Source organism: Ailuropoda melanoleuca, chromosome 10 (assembly GCF_002007445.2).
Source record: "Ailuropoda melanoleuca isolate Jingjing chromosome 10, ASM200744v2, whole genome shotgun sequence".
In the NCBI taxonomy this organism is placed as follows: Eukaryota; Metazoa; Chordata; class Mammalia; order Carnivora; family Ursidae; genus Ailuropoda; species Ailuropoda melanoleuca.
The window spans coordinates 87,244,310-87,260,656 of NC_048227.1; the positions used below are offsets into that span (position 1 = coordinate 87,244,310).

A 16,347-nucleotide genomic window follows, 5' to 3' on the forward strand; every position below is an offset into this window, starting at 1 on the left:
TTGGCACTAAGTGTAAATTTTCACCCTGAGTAAAATCTCAGAGTAAAAAACAATGGCTGATAGTTGATGTTTCAGATGTTGCTACAGTTCAGCTTTTCATTTTTCTATCTGCAGGTGGAGATAATGTTCAGACTGGTTTACACAGAACTTATTTCTTAAGTCTTCTAAAATGTACTAGCTCTCATTTACTCACAGCATTTTTCTTGGTTATTTCCTGATATTTTTCCTTTTAAATTCACATCATTATTCATAGTTGCACAAAAATAAAGTCTGTATTTTCTTTACTCTACAATTGGTTTTTTAAAATATTTTATCTGCCACTATGTTTTTCAATTCTTCTATCTCTGTTTTAGTTATACCTATTTAACTCTTTTAACTGTGCCTTGTTTAATTCCATCTCAGTATTTAAATATGTTGTTGTATAAACCTCTAGCATTTCTATAGTTACATAGAGATCAGTGTCCCAGTTTTAGGGTTAGAATCACCGGAATATATATTAACATTTTTAATTTTGTATTTTAAAACAAGGGATGTTCAAAACAAATACTTCGTTTTCCTCCTTTAGCATCTTTGCAGTCTGTTCATGGCCAATACTGTTGATAGACTTTTATTGTATTTTAGTTTGTTTCACTTCTAGCATGTTGGGGAACAGACAGCATTTTGCCTTTTTTCCTTCGTAGTCTTTCGTTTAGGTTTAATACTGCTAATTTAGGAAGAATATAAAAATCACAGGTAAAAGATGATAATACTCTTCTTATCTGTTGAGTTTCTGCTAATTTGGAGGGAATCAAGTGAATACGGTGTGCTTTTCTGCCCTCACAAAACTTGTGTTCTAATGTGGGAAGAAAAGCAAAAAACTAATCATGAAGACATATGGTTAATAGTAATGATAGAGTACAGGCTAGACATTTCACTCCTGCCATTTGCCTGGCAGTATGCCTAGACAATTTAGATACACCTTATTTCACCTTTTACAACTCTGAATTACAGTAAGAAAACCAAGAGTCTGGAAAATAAATTAAGTACCTTGTCCCCAGATGCTATGGCCCAGAACAGTATTCTCAAACTCTGTGTGATGAACATCCAGGTTTTTTTTTTCTTTGTAATTTCCATTCTGTTGCAGACTGATAGTTTTGTAAAATACAAATAATTATTGAATTATTAGAAAAGTGAAACTTAAAAAAAGACCTGTAAAACCCGAGCCTAATTTGTTGTTTTCTAAATACTCTCAGTTTCTGTACTGTCTTGTCACAAACTCATAAACGGTTTGCACACTGGGACTGGGACCACATTTTGATTGGCACTGATCTGGAGCCCTCTCTGGAAGCCCCCAGGGAATCCTGTTTATATACCAGTCTGACTTTCCCTGCTCTGAAGACAGCTTTGCAAGATCTCTGCAGTGATTATGTATGTGAACAGCAGGTTGGGAAGGAAGTAATCTGTTTAAAGTATCCATTTGTACTGAAAAGTTCTGAATTAAGCAACATCTTATTGGTAACCTAAAACCATGGTAGCAGGAGAAATTCATGTGCTTACAAAAGCATGTGTTCAGGACATACACCATACCTTAGGTTTTCATGCTCTTACTATATGTACACTGAAGGTCTCATTCTTAGCAGTTACAATAACAGAAAAATATGAGGATAGTCTCTCTTACTAGAGTAGGAATTCCACATACTTTAAATTCATTTCTGTGTAACGATTGCCAAGAACAGTGTCTTGCACCTAACAATCAATTGTGAATGAGTGGTGTATGTTTGCATGCAGTGTTAAGATAATGTGACTAAATACTACAGGCATTGGCCTCAGAAGTCCATACGCCACTTCATAACTGTGTGATTTTGGTAAGTTAATTGAATTATGTAGCCTGTTCCCATGTCTATAAGGTGAAGAAAATTGTAGTATCTGTTTCGTCAAGTACTCCTAGACTTCAAATGAGAAATGTATGTAAAGCTTTTAGTAAGTAGCAGATGCTTAAAAAAACAGGAGTTCTTGCTTTTACCAGTAGGTGGATAATGGTCTAGTGTGCTATATTTACAAAGGGGATCAGCAAATACATGAAAACTTAAATGGGAACTATCCTAAACTCAATTTTATGTACTTACTTAACATGAATCTGTTAAAAAAATAGAGAGCCATTATATATTACTACCATATTTGGAGGTCCAACATGTGCAGTTGGAGTCCCAAGAAAGAGAGTAGAGGGAAAATGTAGAAGAAAAGATATTTGAGGAAATAATGACCGTAGATTTTCTAAATTGGATCCAGCAAATTCAGTGAACCCCAAGTAAAATAAATAAAAAGAAATCACACCTGAGAATATTATAGGCAAACCAGTGAAGTTCAGTGACGAAAGAGAGAATCTTGAAAGAGCAGTCTTGGCAAACACTACATTATACACAAGGTAACAGTGCTTTGAAGGATGGTTGACTTCTCATTTTTTAAAAAGGTGGCAAAATGAAATTGACATATTTAAAGTACTGAAAGAAAAAAGAAAGAAAAGCAAAAAAAAAACCCTATAATTCAGAATTCTATATAGACAAAGCTATCCTTCAAAATATGAGAGTAAAATAAGACATTTTCAAGCAAATTAATTCATTGCTAGCAAATCTGCTCTAAAAAACTAAAACAGCAGAAACTAAGTTTTTTTTAGACTGAAGGAAATGATACCAGATGGCAACTTGGATTTATAGGAAGGAGTGAAGTACACTGGACATAGTACGTAGGTAGATACATTTTTTAAAAAGCTATGTGTTTTCTCTTTTCCTTCATTTCTTTAAAAGATACATGCCGGGGCACCTGGGTGGCACAGTGGTTAAGCGTCTGCCTTCGGCTCAGGGTGTGATCCCGGCGTTATGGGATCGAGCCCCACATNTACATGCCTATTTAAGTAAAAATTATTATAACTGTACATATTTGGTAAAACCAAAAGAAGGCAGAAAAAGGGAAGAGAGGGTAACAAAAACAGATGGGACTAATATAAAACAACTGGCAAATTTGAATACAGTTATATCAATACATACTATAAATGTAAATGGACTAACACTCTAAAAATAGAGACTTTCAGACTAGATTTAAAAACCAAGCTATAACTTTATACTGTTTACAAGAGACACCTTTTAAGTACAGAAACACATATTTTGAAAAAGAAAGACTAGAAAATATTCAACACAAATACTAAGTCTATAAAAGTCCAAGTGAACACATTAATATTAGACAAAGTAAACTTTAAGAAGATGTGTTAGTAGAGGTAAAATGGGGCATTTAATAGCAATAAAGGTTCAGTTCATCAACAAGATATTACAGTTATAGATGTACACATAATAACACTTTTATATGAAACAAAAATTGATAGAAATAAAAATACAGAAAAATTCATAATCATAGTTTGAGATGTTAACACTCCCTCGGTCGTTAGAATAAGTAGTTTAAAAACAGTAGTTAATAAAGACTGGCTAAATATTGGCTAGAATGTGGAAAAGCAAGAGCTTTCAGACATTGCTTGGTGAAAATGATAAATGTTATAACCACTTTGGGAAAAGATTTGGCAGATTTTTGTGAAGTTAAATATACACCTACCCTTTTACCCAGCAGTTCCTCCTTGGCGTTTATCCAAGAGAAATGAAACTTATGTCCAGAAAAAGACTTGTTCAGGAGAGCTAATAGGAACTTTATTCATAATAGCCCAGAGCTGGAAACATCCCAGATGTCTACTGACAGAGGACTTGATAAATGAAATGTGCTGCACTGAATTCTAAAAAGGTAGTACTGATACACCCTACAACATGGATAAATCTTAAAGGGATTATGCTGAGCAAAAGAAGTCTCAAATAATACAAACTGATTCCCTTCATACAAAATACTCCAATTTACACATTATTCTAGTGAAAAAGTTAGGATTTGTATCTGGGCGGGGATGGTGCAAGAACAAATTGATCTGAAAAGGGTTAGAAAGGAACCTTCTGGGGAACTAGAAGTGTTATATTTTGATAGGAATATATTTTATATAGGTATATCTATTTGTCAGAACGACCTAACTTACACATAAAATTTATGCATCTCAAGGTATATTAGTATTACTGCAAAAAATTAAATATTGAACTGTTTTTTGTAGGTTTGATTTTTCTTAATGGTGCTGGGTTGGCAATTCTAAAACTGCTTACTCTGTATTCTAGGATTGAGCAAATGAGTAAATACATTGAGAGAACTAGGTTTCTCACTTATGGGGAAAGAAGTTACAATAGGATGCGAGAAGACTAGATTGGATTATGGTGTTGGATTGGAATTGGATATGTCTATATTATTCATGCTTTTAAATATATTAGATAAATAGAACAAAGTAGATACATGTGGTAGTATAGTGATTAGTAGTATAGGTAGTATGTATGTATGCTATAACTGTATATATGTATAGTATGTATATTTGTATATATACATAGAGCATACATACGTAGATGAGTGTATACATGCACATAAAATTTAGTTCTTATATCTCTGTACTGAAGGGACCTAGAAGCAGTGATGCACCAATAGCAGTGAGAGCATCCCAGTGTCTGATTTTGGGTTCTTAATACCATTCAGCTATGAAAGGAACCAGGACTCTTACAGAAAAGGCTGAATTTAGGACTAGGTCAGGAAATGTACTAGATGAATTGGACCTTTGTCTTGTGCCAGAAAGTAAAATCTTCATATGGTCTTGAGGACATGTCAAAAGGATCCAGAAGCCAGCTGGAAAGGGTTTCCACTGTCCCATGTCAAATTGTCAGGGACAGTTTGAGCATCAAAATAAGGAATGATAGTAGTAGATGAAAACTCATCAAATAAAATAAGAATCAGTGGGTCTGAAACATACAGAGAAATACATGAATGAATGAATGAATGAATAATAGAAAAATAGAGAATCTCCTTTAAAATAGAATTCTAATAAATACAGAAATAACGATGGAGGTAGAAGTCATTAATGGGGTTTAAAACTAATAGGTGGGAAGTTTGATGAAGAGCAGGATATTTACTTTAGTCTCTAATGTGTTCCCTCAAATTGCTTATTAATTTTAAAGGGGGAAATAGTAAGTTTCTACTGGAGAAAGCTGTCTGACACCATTTTAACCAAGTCGTCAAACCTGACACAACCAGTATTGGGACCAACCAATACCATATGACTTCTAATAAGGTGAAGTGAGAAAGACAAACATCACTTCAGTGCTAATCCTGCTAAAAATGCATAACCTGAACCTAATCATGAGGAAACATCAGATAAATCCTAAAAAATAGATGTTTTACAACTAGGCTGGGGGTTTTTTTGGTTTTTGTTTTGTTTTGTTTTGTTTTGTATTTTTAATGTTAAGGTCAAGAAACATTAGCAAAGGCTGTTTCAGATTAAAAACTAAAAAGACATGACAACTGAATAATGCAAACTTCTTAAATTATTTAACCCAAGTGAGAAATAACTACTGGGGACATTATTGGTACAATTGACAGAATTTGTTGGAACTGTGGATCAGAGAGTATTCTTGTAAAAGTGTTAAATTTCCTGATTTTAATAACCATCGTGAATGAGATTGTCCTGTATCCTAGGAAATGCGTAAAGAAAGGGTAAGAGGCACAGTGACTTCCAACTTAATCCAAAATGATACAGAAAAAATGCATATATAAAAAAGCAATTTGCATATTAATAATGCATAAATATGTGTATATTAATGGATCAATAAAACTGTAAACTTGGGGAATCTGAAAAGTATATGGGAGTATCTCATACTATTTGTAAAACTTTTTTCTATGATTGATAAAACTGTATAAAATAAAAAGTTATTTAACAGAACTATAGATATATATATTATTTTATATATTTTTTAGATGTCGAATAAATCTCCATTAGGAAAAACACATAACTTCTGACTATAAATACTTCAGTATTTGAGTCATTGTGGTAATAAATTTGTTGAATATATATTTTTCAAGCATTTCTCATTGTATTTTGTCCATTGTTCTGGGAGTTTAACAGACCCCTTGTTTGTATACTATATTTGGGGGAATTGAGGGACCAAGAATATAAAAGTATTATCTTTGATGTTACCACCAAGCTGGAGATAAGTCCTTTCTTTTGTATCATTAACTGCTTTGAAATGTTATGAAAACTGTGGATTCTCTCCGATGCATTTATGTATTGCATTTTTGCATATAATTGGGTTTCACAGACACCCTCAACCCTAGCCACTGACCCTTCTTTGCGAGCCTAAGTCAAAACTGTGTACAAGTGTAATATTCACATTTATTCGTTAGGAAAAATGTTGTACTCCAGTTCAGTGTTTTTCAAAGTATGGTTCCAAGACAACCACCTTCAGAATCATTTGGGTTATTTGATTTTAAAAAAAGATGGATTCCCAGAATCTACTATCCTTTCCTTCATCAGCAAATATTGTATTAAGCTCTACTATACATTAAGCATGGTTCTAAGCACAAGGAATGTGGCAGTGAATAAAATCCCTTCCCTTATGGGAATCCCAGTCCTCTGGTGGGGACAGTGAACAAATTAATAATTTGTTAAGTGTAATTTGTTAATAATTTGATAAGTGCCATGGTGAAACTCAGCATAGAGATAGGAAGGTTCATTTCAGTAGAGTGGATGGGGATGGCTTCACTTAGAAGCAACATTTTAGCAATGCCTTGAAGAAAATAAGGGAATAAAATGTAAAAATGTTCAGGAAGACGCAAGACAAAGTGCAAACCTTTTGAGATATCATAAAGAGGGTCTGTTCAAGTGTAAGAAGTATCATTGAAGATAGTGTAGTTGAATCTGGAGTGAGAGGAGATTGATAGGAGGTGAGGGTGAGGAATTGATGGGACTTAAGTGCTATTTTTAAAGTACTTCATAAACAAAATAAAAAGTATTTCTTTCTAATGGTCAAGGATGGAAGTAGGGAGACCCATTAGTTCATTTTTAAATAATCAAAGTGAGAAGTAATACTGGCTTACACCAGAATTTGCAGTAGAAGAGGTGATGAGAAATAGTTGGACTCTGAATATATTTTGAATGGAGAGCTGACAGACTTTAAAAGATTTGTTGGTAGATTGTAAGATAAATAGAAAACTAAAAATGACTCCAGTGGTTTGGGCTTGAAAAACGGCAAGAATGAATTTGCCGTTTACTGACATGGAGGAACAAATTTAGTGGGAGAGGATCAGAAGTTGGTGTTGAACTTTGAACGCTTTGAACTCTCAGTGTACCAGTGAAATGTTGAGGTAAATTGAAATTTCACAAGAGAAAACTGAGCAGAAGATATGAATTTGGGAGTTGGCAGCATAAAGTGATATTTAAAACCATTACAGTGGGTGAGATTGCCCAGGTAAAGTGGTAGAAGAGAAGAGGGGAAGTCCAAGAACTGAAGCCTGCAGTGTGTTCCCCACCATGTAGATAAATAGAATCATGAGCACCAAGCAAGGCAAAGAAAACCAGAAGACCTTGATAACCAGGAAACCCAGTGAAAGGACATTGCCAGGAGGAGGAAGTGCTCAACTTTTCATGCTGATAGTCAAGTAAGATGACCTCTAAGCTTTGGATTTTGCAAGAGAGAAGTAATCTGTAACCTTGACAAAAGCAATTGTAGTGCATATGTTGGGGATGAAAACTTGAGTAGGTGGGTTCAAGACAAAAATCCAAGAGGAAGAATGGGAGGATTTTCTTTCAAAGTGGCTTTTTGGCATGGCAGTAGAAAATGATTTTCATCAAATTTTCCATAGTTTGGGCTAAGAATTTATTTATTTTTATTATATCCTCATGTGATTCTTACATGCACCAGGGGTTTGAGAACCCCTGCGGTAACCTGTGTTTGGTGTTTGCTAACCAGTCATTCTTCAGTGTAGCAAGTGCATGTGATTTAAAAATTAAATGAAAATTCTTACCACTGCTGACTCTCCTGGCCAAAATTTGCAGTTGTCAGTGATTCTCATCAATCCAGTTACAAAACAGGAACTTAGAGGCCAGGGACAAAAGTAAAAGTTCTTTTTGTAATTCCTGTTTCCCAGAAAGGATGTCTAATCAGCCAAAAGAAGTTAAAAGATCTCAAAAATATTGACATCTTGATATTTTCCTCGTCAAATATTCTTTGATATCTAGCATCCTTTATTTTAAAGAAAACAAAATTAAAAGGCAAATTAATTTTGAGTTACCACTGCCAAAATCTTCTGTGAAGTATTATAAGCTCCAGTTAGCGGGGTGTCTTGAAAATAGTGTGGAATAAAAAAAATAAACAGTTGTATTGATTTATCTGCTCTGGGGAAATTTTGTAAAAATGTATTTACTAAAATGAAGCCATCTTAGGTTAGAGTAACGTTTTTAAACTTCACATACTAATGAAGGAACCCAACGTGATTTAAACATCTTTATACTGTTTTTTACCATGAAATTAGTAGTGAAGGAACCTCCTAAAGTTATCACAATACAACTTAACCAAACTTAGTCTTTAGACAGTGTTAAATTATTTTGGGCCAAGAATAATTACTATTTTTAAAGATCCCAAAAGAAGGCAAATTAAACTTTCCTAAGCAATTTATTCATTTTCTTTCAAAAGGGTCCTCTTATGTATACGAAATTATAGCCTACATTAATATGCATTAAGTAGCTGACCTTTTAAAGCCAGTTTTACCTTATTTCATATATTTCCACCTGAGTTGCAAATTGTAGTATGCTAATTATAGCTTATTAGGATAGCCCTGAATTGAGTGGATAGCTTCACTGCAAAATAGTGTGACCTTGGGTAAGTAATTTAGTTTTGTACTTCCATTTCCTCATATTTATAATAATGGGATTGCAGAATCCTAAGAGAGAAAGGTGAAGAAAATATCATAGACTTCAGGTAGTACAGATGCCACATTTAGTGTTGGAAATTATTGTGTTGCTTTCACTTTGGACTCCAAAGTCCAGACTTAACTTTGTTCATCCTGTTATCCCCAACACTTAGCATCTGTAGCTGACTTGAATAAATGATGAGTTCACTTGCTAGTCATCAGGGAGGTTGATAAGAGAGTAAAGATTTGAACTGAGCCTAAGGAGACTTGTCAGAAGAGGAAGCCATGTTAGATAGGAAGACTAGCATGAGAAAAGACTGCAGGTGAGACAGAATCTCATCTGGAATGAGGGGAGATAGTAGGAAATAGAGTAGACGGAAACAGTATCCACAATGTGGAAGACCTTGAATGCGAGGTTAAACTGTATTTACATTGACCCAGTCTTTTAATGTCTCAGAGCCTTGGAGTAAAATGTGACCTGCCTAAATTTCAAGGTTATTGTGAGGACCAAGTAAGAGAAAAATGTTTAAGTGCTTCATAACCTGTAGGGTATGGTAAAGATGTTGGTCCACAGCTTTACTCCTGTCTTGGATTTATCTTACTTATCCAACTAGTCCCTAATATGTATCTTCCACCCGCGGCAAATTTACTTCTTCACCTTCATTCTCTAAACACTTCATTACTTCTGCCTTTCTGTCTTTGCTCATTCTTTTACTTCTCCCCAGGATAGTCTTACTACTACTTTCCATCATACCCATCCTGCAAGACCAAGCTGAAGTACTATTTATTTTATCAGTTGTCCATATTATGGACTTACTAAAGAAACAAGTCCAATACTTTCTACTTTCAATGTATTGACTTGTTTTATATCTATTATATCTATTGCCTATCTGAACGCCTTAACTAATAGCAATTATTTATAAAGCCTAAAAATGTTGAAGTTATCTGTATCTTAGGTTTTCCCAAAGATAGGGAAACTTTAAATAACTGGAAATTTGAAGTAATTCCCTTCATGAGTAAGTGGCTTTCCTAGTATTTAATTATATAGAAACATAATTCATATTTAAAATTGCATATGAATCCATTGATTGAGCCTACCCATTTACAGTATCTGCTAGGACAGGGTGCGTAAATTTACTTGGAGATGAGATAGAGGATTAGTAGCCAAAAATAGGGAAAGCAGGAGAACAAGAGTGTCACAAAAACCAGTAAGAGGGAATGTTTCACAGAGTTTGGAGTGGTTCGATGTTTTATATGCTGCTGAGAGGTTTGGTGAGATGATGCCTACAAGTGTCTGTTGGATTTGCCAATGTGGAGAGGGCTTTTGGTAACATTGAGCACATTCTTTAAGTGAACTAACAACTTAAGTAAGGTGGGGGCTGGTACAGATGGGCTCACTGCCATTGAAAGGCGTGGCACATTCAATTCTCTGACCTTTTATGTGATGAAAATAAGAACCAAATGAAAGAAACATTTTTCTATCTAGAGTGAATTAACTGGCGAAGAAGTGAAAATGTTAAATGTGGATGCTTCTTTTGAAAAGCTTCTTTGTGAAGTAGAATACATCATAATCATACCTGGAAGAAAATGGAAATCAATGTAGAAAAGTTGTTTTTAGTGGAATATAGAAGAGGATTGTTTGATAAGAAAAGGGAAATTAAATATACAAATTCAGTAATTTGGGGGTTACTTCTTTTAGGTTTCCAAATACTTATTTGTAGTAGTATCTAGATAATTTTGCATAAAATACTCCACTAAGTATCTGTGCCATATGCTGTATTTGTAATTATTGATGACTTAGTCTTTGCAAAAGGCGCATTACAGTTGTTTTCAACATAATGAAAAGTATCTGATCTCAAAATCTAATGTGCATACAGATCACCTGGGGATCTTGTTGTAGGGCAGGTTCTGATTTATGAGGTCTGGGATGTATTTAAAGGTTCTGCATTTCTAACAAGCTGCCAGTTGATACCAGTACCACTGGTCCGTGAGTGTCATAAAGGTCAATTGAAATATAAACTAAAAATTACTAACCCCCCCCAAAATTCTAACAGATTTTATTTTTTTATATTTTTAAAGTAAATTTTTGTCTTAATTTTATAGTGTGTAGCATCAATTTTAAGGCAGAAAAGAGGAAAAAGCAACTAGCAGTTTCTTCACTGATATTTTCAGTTCTTACAACAACCCTGTGAGGTATTATTTTCCCCTTTTCGGAACTAAGGTAACTGAGATTCAGAGCTGGTAAATAGCATGCTATGAGTTAAAAGGTCGTTTGCTTAACTATCTGTCTAGTGTTTGTTTGTTTTAACCACTGCATCATCTTAGTTTTCCTTTTGTTTTCACAAATGTGTTTTCATAGATTGGTACAGATCAATTTTTTCCTCTTTGGTGGAAATAGCTCGATCTACTGTTACCATCTTTTATATTTAATTTTAGAATTCCATTTAGCCTAGTTCTCCCCTGTGCATAAGAGTTAACCAGTTTTGCTGAAGGACACTCCCGTATTTCCATTTGCAGACCTTTTCTTTTTTTTTTTTTTTGTAAAGATTTTATTTATTTATTCGACAGAGATAGAGACAGCCAGCGAGAGAGGGAACACAAGCAGGGGGAGTGGGAGAGGAAGAAGCAGGCTCATAGCGGAGGAGCCTGATGTGGGGCTCGATCCCACAACGCCGGGATCACGCCCTGAGCCGAAGGCAGACGCTTAACCGCTGTGCCACCCAGGCGCCCCCGCAGACCTTTTCTGAAGTACAGAATCATAAGAGAGAACTAGGCATGTTTTGAGGAACATAGCTTTTTATGGTCTTTTGAGCCCTAGACAGTTGGTAGAATCCAATGGTAGGATGTGGAGATTTCCAGATTGTTTCAGAGATATAATATGCAAAAATGGGTTTTATCTCAGAAATACCATTTAGGTTATCATAAATGTATATTTTTATTTGACTTCTTACTGCAATTTAATATTGATATAAAAATATTCCTTCTAGAATGTGAAGCACAGAAAGTATGCAAGGTGGAAGGCAACATACATCCATAATTGTTTAAAGAATGGAGAGACTCCTCAAGCAGGGCCTGTTGGAATTGAAGAAGATAATGGTATGTATTTATTTATTTAAGTAAAATGATTTAGTAGAATGATATTCAGAATATTACCCAGGTTTTTGGAAGAAACTATAATTTTTGTTTGTCCTGTCAGGTCCAAAATCCATGAAAATTAGGTGTAAAATAAATTTTTGGGACAGGGAGAGATTAAGGCCAAACTGCTGTAGTATCTGTCTTTGTCAACAAGATGGCTTGGCCATCTCCTCCTACCTGTAATCAGATTTCATTCTTACATAGAACAGGTAATCCATTTACAATTTATAAAATATTTCCAAACCACAAAGAACACTATTATTTTTTTACGTATCTATTTGAGGTGAGTTATTTTTGTCAGAGGGGTAGGTAGTACATTCACATGGGTCAGAATTTATAGAGGATATAAAAAGTATGAAGTGAATTTCTCGTTTCCACCACATCCCTCATTGGGCCAGCTTCTACCGAAACCCAAATAAGTATTATTTTTTTTTAGTTTTCTGTGTCCCTTTACAGATGATTTCTTACAAATTTACAAATAAAGAGGAATACACGTCCTCCTTTTTTTATACAATTGGTAATATAGACACTTCTGCACCTGAGTTTTGTTTTGTTTTGACTTAATAAATGCGTGAAAGTTTCACCATTACACAATAAGTAGTTTTTAAAATTAAATCATGAAAAAATATCATTTTGCTTCACCTTTCAGTTAATGTGTAATTGGAAAGAAAAGGAAGGACATTTTTCACTTACTTGTTTTTATTGATTAGACATACAGGAAATTGTTAGGAGAACAATCACTGTACTCTGAATTAAAATTCTAGGTGATGCTTGCATTTTGTTATGCAAATTTTGGCCATCTGTGAAAATGATCATTGAATGCACGAATTGGTGAACTTTTTCTTAAATGGTCAGATAGTAAATATTTTAGGCTTCTAGGTCATAACGTCTTTGTGGCAATTTCTCAACTGCTCTTGTAGTGCAAAAGTAGCCACAGACAATATGTAATCAAATGAGCCTCTGTTCCAGTAAAACTTGACACAATACGCTTGACACAAAATACGCTTGACACAATATCTAGCAGCCCCACTTCTAGGTATTTTTTTACCCAAGAGAAATGCAAATATATGTCCATACAAAGGCCTGTATGTAATTGTTAAAGCAGCTTTATTTGTAATTGCCAAAAACTAGAAATAATTCAGATGCCATCAGCTGTTGATATTCGCAACAGTATGGTATGGACTGATTTCAGAAGCATAATGCTAAGTGAAAGAAGCCAAACACAGAAGGCTACATATATACTGTATGATTGTATTTATATAACTTCCTAGAGAAGGCAGTGCTCTAGGGACACAAATCAGGTATGTGAGTACCTGGGGTGAGGGAGGGATTTACTACAAAGGAACATGGGAAAGGTTTGGGGATGACCGGAAGTAATGGTTATACATTATATAAGCTTTATGTCAAAAACGTATACCCAAGAGGTATGAATTTTACTGTATGTAAATTATACCTCAATAAACCTGCCTTTAAAAGAGCAAAGGAGATGGGAGAGAGAACAAGTGGGGAAGACAAGAAAACCTTTTTGTTCTATTTAGTTATTCAGAAGACTGTTTAGAATGTTAAAATACCATTTGGTGAAAAAGGGACACTCCAGTTTTATATATGAATACTCAGTTAATCTCCTAGAGATGCAAGTTTTCATATAGTATTTCAAGTTAACTTTGCCATCTATTCCTGAAGCACACTTCCTGATATGTCCTTATCTAATGTTTTAACAGTCTTTTTCACATAGAATTCTATTTACAGTCATTTTCTGTAGTAAACACCTTGCATTTATATAGTGCCTTAAAGCTTACAAATCATTTTCACTTAATCATACCCTCGGAAATCCCTTGGGAATCGTGTATGTTATTACTGTTGTACACAGGAGGAAGTTGAGGTTCCATATGGGTTAGGGCCTAAGGACATAGGATCACAAAGGAAAACTAGAGCTTGAGTCCTGGCCCTCTTACTCTGATTCCTGTGCGTGGGTTTTTTGTTTGTTTTTTTATACCCGGTGCCTGTGTTTTTTACATACTTCCTTTCCTACTTTAATACTGACTATAATCAGGAATGTTATATGTCTGTCCTACTGTTAACAAGTGTCCACCAGAAAATACCCAAGATCCTCAGGCTTCCAAGCAAGAGTCACCACAATGTGGCATCAACCTACTTTACCAGTTTTATTTTCTGTTCCTTTCTCGTATTGTCTTGCTTAGGTCAGGCCGCCATAACAAAACACCATAGTATTTATTTTCTCAGGGTCTAGAGGCTGAAAAGTCCAAGAGCAAAGTGGAGCAGGGTTCAGTTGCTGGTAAGTGCCCACTTCCTGGCTTTCAGACATCAGCCTTCTCTTTGTTCTCATATGATGGAGAGAGAGACAGGTCTTTCCTTCTTCTTATAAGGCCACTGTTCTATTAGAATAGGACTCCACTCTTATGACTCATTTAGTCTTACCTTCTGAAGAGCCTATCTCCAAATATAGTCACATTGGTGATTAGGGCTTGATCATATGAATTTTGGGGGACACTGTTCATTTCATAGCACCTGTATATTCCCTTTATTATAGTCATAGATGTTAAGAGCTAGAAAGTACCTTTGTCTCTTTCTTTAATTATAAAACCATTTCTCCATCCTAAATCACTCTTTTTTTTTTTACTTATCTGAATCCTGCCTGTGATGTTTTCTCCTTCATCTGAATTTCTGCAGAGCTATTTTCTGTATGTATTTAGTCTTATAAAATATATAGCACTTAATAAAGTATCTTCATAATTTATGTTTATATTTATTACTTATGGAACACTTGGTATAATTAGGAATTGTGCTAAATATTTCACATGTATTAGCTAATTTAGTTCTCGTAGCTTTTGAAGGTAGGTGGGCATCCCTGTTCAAGCTCTAATAACTAGTTAATGAAACTCAAGATTTGATCCCAAATCTTCTAATTCTTGTTCTCCATTTAAGCAGATGCATTTTTTTTCCTACAACCAGTTTGGTATTTGATGCTAATACGTATTTGTCTTCCCCGTTGAGTTTTACAAGAAGATTTCTCAGCCAGTCAACAAAACTATGAATTTCACATTCTCTTGAGAACATAGTACCAATATTATGAGGAACATTTCTGTGCTTTAGACATGATGTAGAGCCCTAAATTTGGAATGAAGTCCCACTTCCCAGGACATATCCTTGTTCTTGCATTTTTAAAATGTAATCGCTTTTCATTCATTTTTTAAGAAACTTATTTTTTAAATGTCATTTTGTCAGCGTTAGCTGCGTACCGGGGATGAATAAAAGATATGATCCTTTACTTACAAGAGCTTACATTCTCATGGGGTACAGTTGTTTCGACAAGTAGTTACAATACATGATAGTAAGAGATTGTGCCTGAGCTGAGTCTCAAAGAGAAGTTGAATTAAGTCAGGTAACAAGAAGGACAGATGCCACAACTTTAAAAACAAAACAAAGTAAAAACACTTCAAAAGCAGCAGGGAGGCGGATTGAGAACTAGCTAAGACTGTAAGATCAGTGTGTGGGGAGGTGATTTTTGAGAGTGAATTGGTGAAAGATAATTCTGCAGATAGTGAGATGAATTCAGGGGCTATTAGTGACCTAAATTATAAAAAACAAAAGCCTGGGTGAGACATCAGCCATGGGGATAAAGAGAAGGAAATGTAATTAGTAGAACATAGAACATTTTAATGAGGGAGGAAATGGAAGATGATCCCTAAGTTTCCAGCCTTTCAAAGAAATGACTAATACAAGATGAGCAGGTTTGGTGGGAAAAATTAAGAAAAGATACTGAGATGCTTATGTGATTACTACTTGCAGAACTCCCAACTGGCAATTAGATACTCTTCCAAAGATTGCAAGAGAAAATTCTGGGCTAAAAGTAGAACTTTGGAGTTGTCAGCCTAAAAGCAAGAGATGAAGCCAAAGTAAAATGTTTCTTCACCCAAGGAAGGTGGATAGTTTAAGAACTAAGGCCAAAGATGGAACCTTTCTTCACATTTAGTAATTACGTTAAATTGGAAACAGAAGCTTCTATTACCTGATTATATTTAAGTTACCTTTTACATACACATATTTGTAGAAAATATAGTCGTGTTGTATTTTTCATTACCTTTAAACGTCTGATTTCTTGTATATGGTTATACATTATATTCTTAAATATACTATGAAAATACATTTTTTGTTTTAAACATATTTTACTTTCAGTAGCATTTCAGATGTGTCATTTTAGGTACATTGATATGCCTAATAAATGATCAGTGTTTTTTTCCTCTAGACATTCTTTCAGTACCATTGACTTCTCTAATTTAACATTTTTAACTTTTGCCCTTGAAAGTATTACATTTTGATTATCATGATCTCTTTTGTTGTGAAATGGTTGTTTTAGGCTCTTTATAATACTAACTTAGTAGATGATTTTATATATATATATATATA

General features: G+C 34.5%; 1 protein-coding gene across 1 annotated transcript in view; it reads left to right on the forward strand.

The window, feature by feature from the left end:
- The window catches only part of VTA1 (vesicle trafficking 1), a 67,302-nt gene that overhangs the window by 30,507 nt on the left and 20,448 nt on the right, over positions 1 to 16,347 (forward strand). The window contains exon 5 of the mRNA XM_002912635.4: positions 11,772 to 11,880. Coding sequence (XP_002912681.1) covers positions 11,772 to 11,880 — 109 coding nt within the window. The remainder of the gene's footprint in view (positions 1 to 11,771; positions 11,881 to 16,347) is intronic.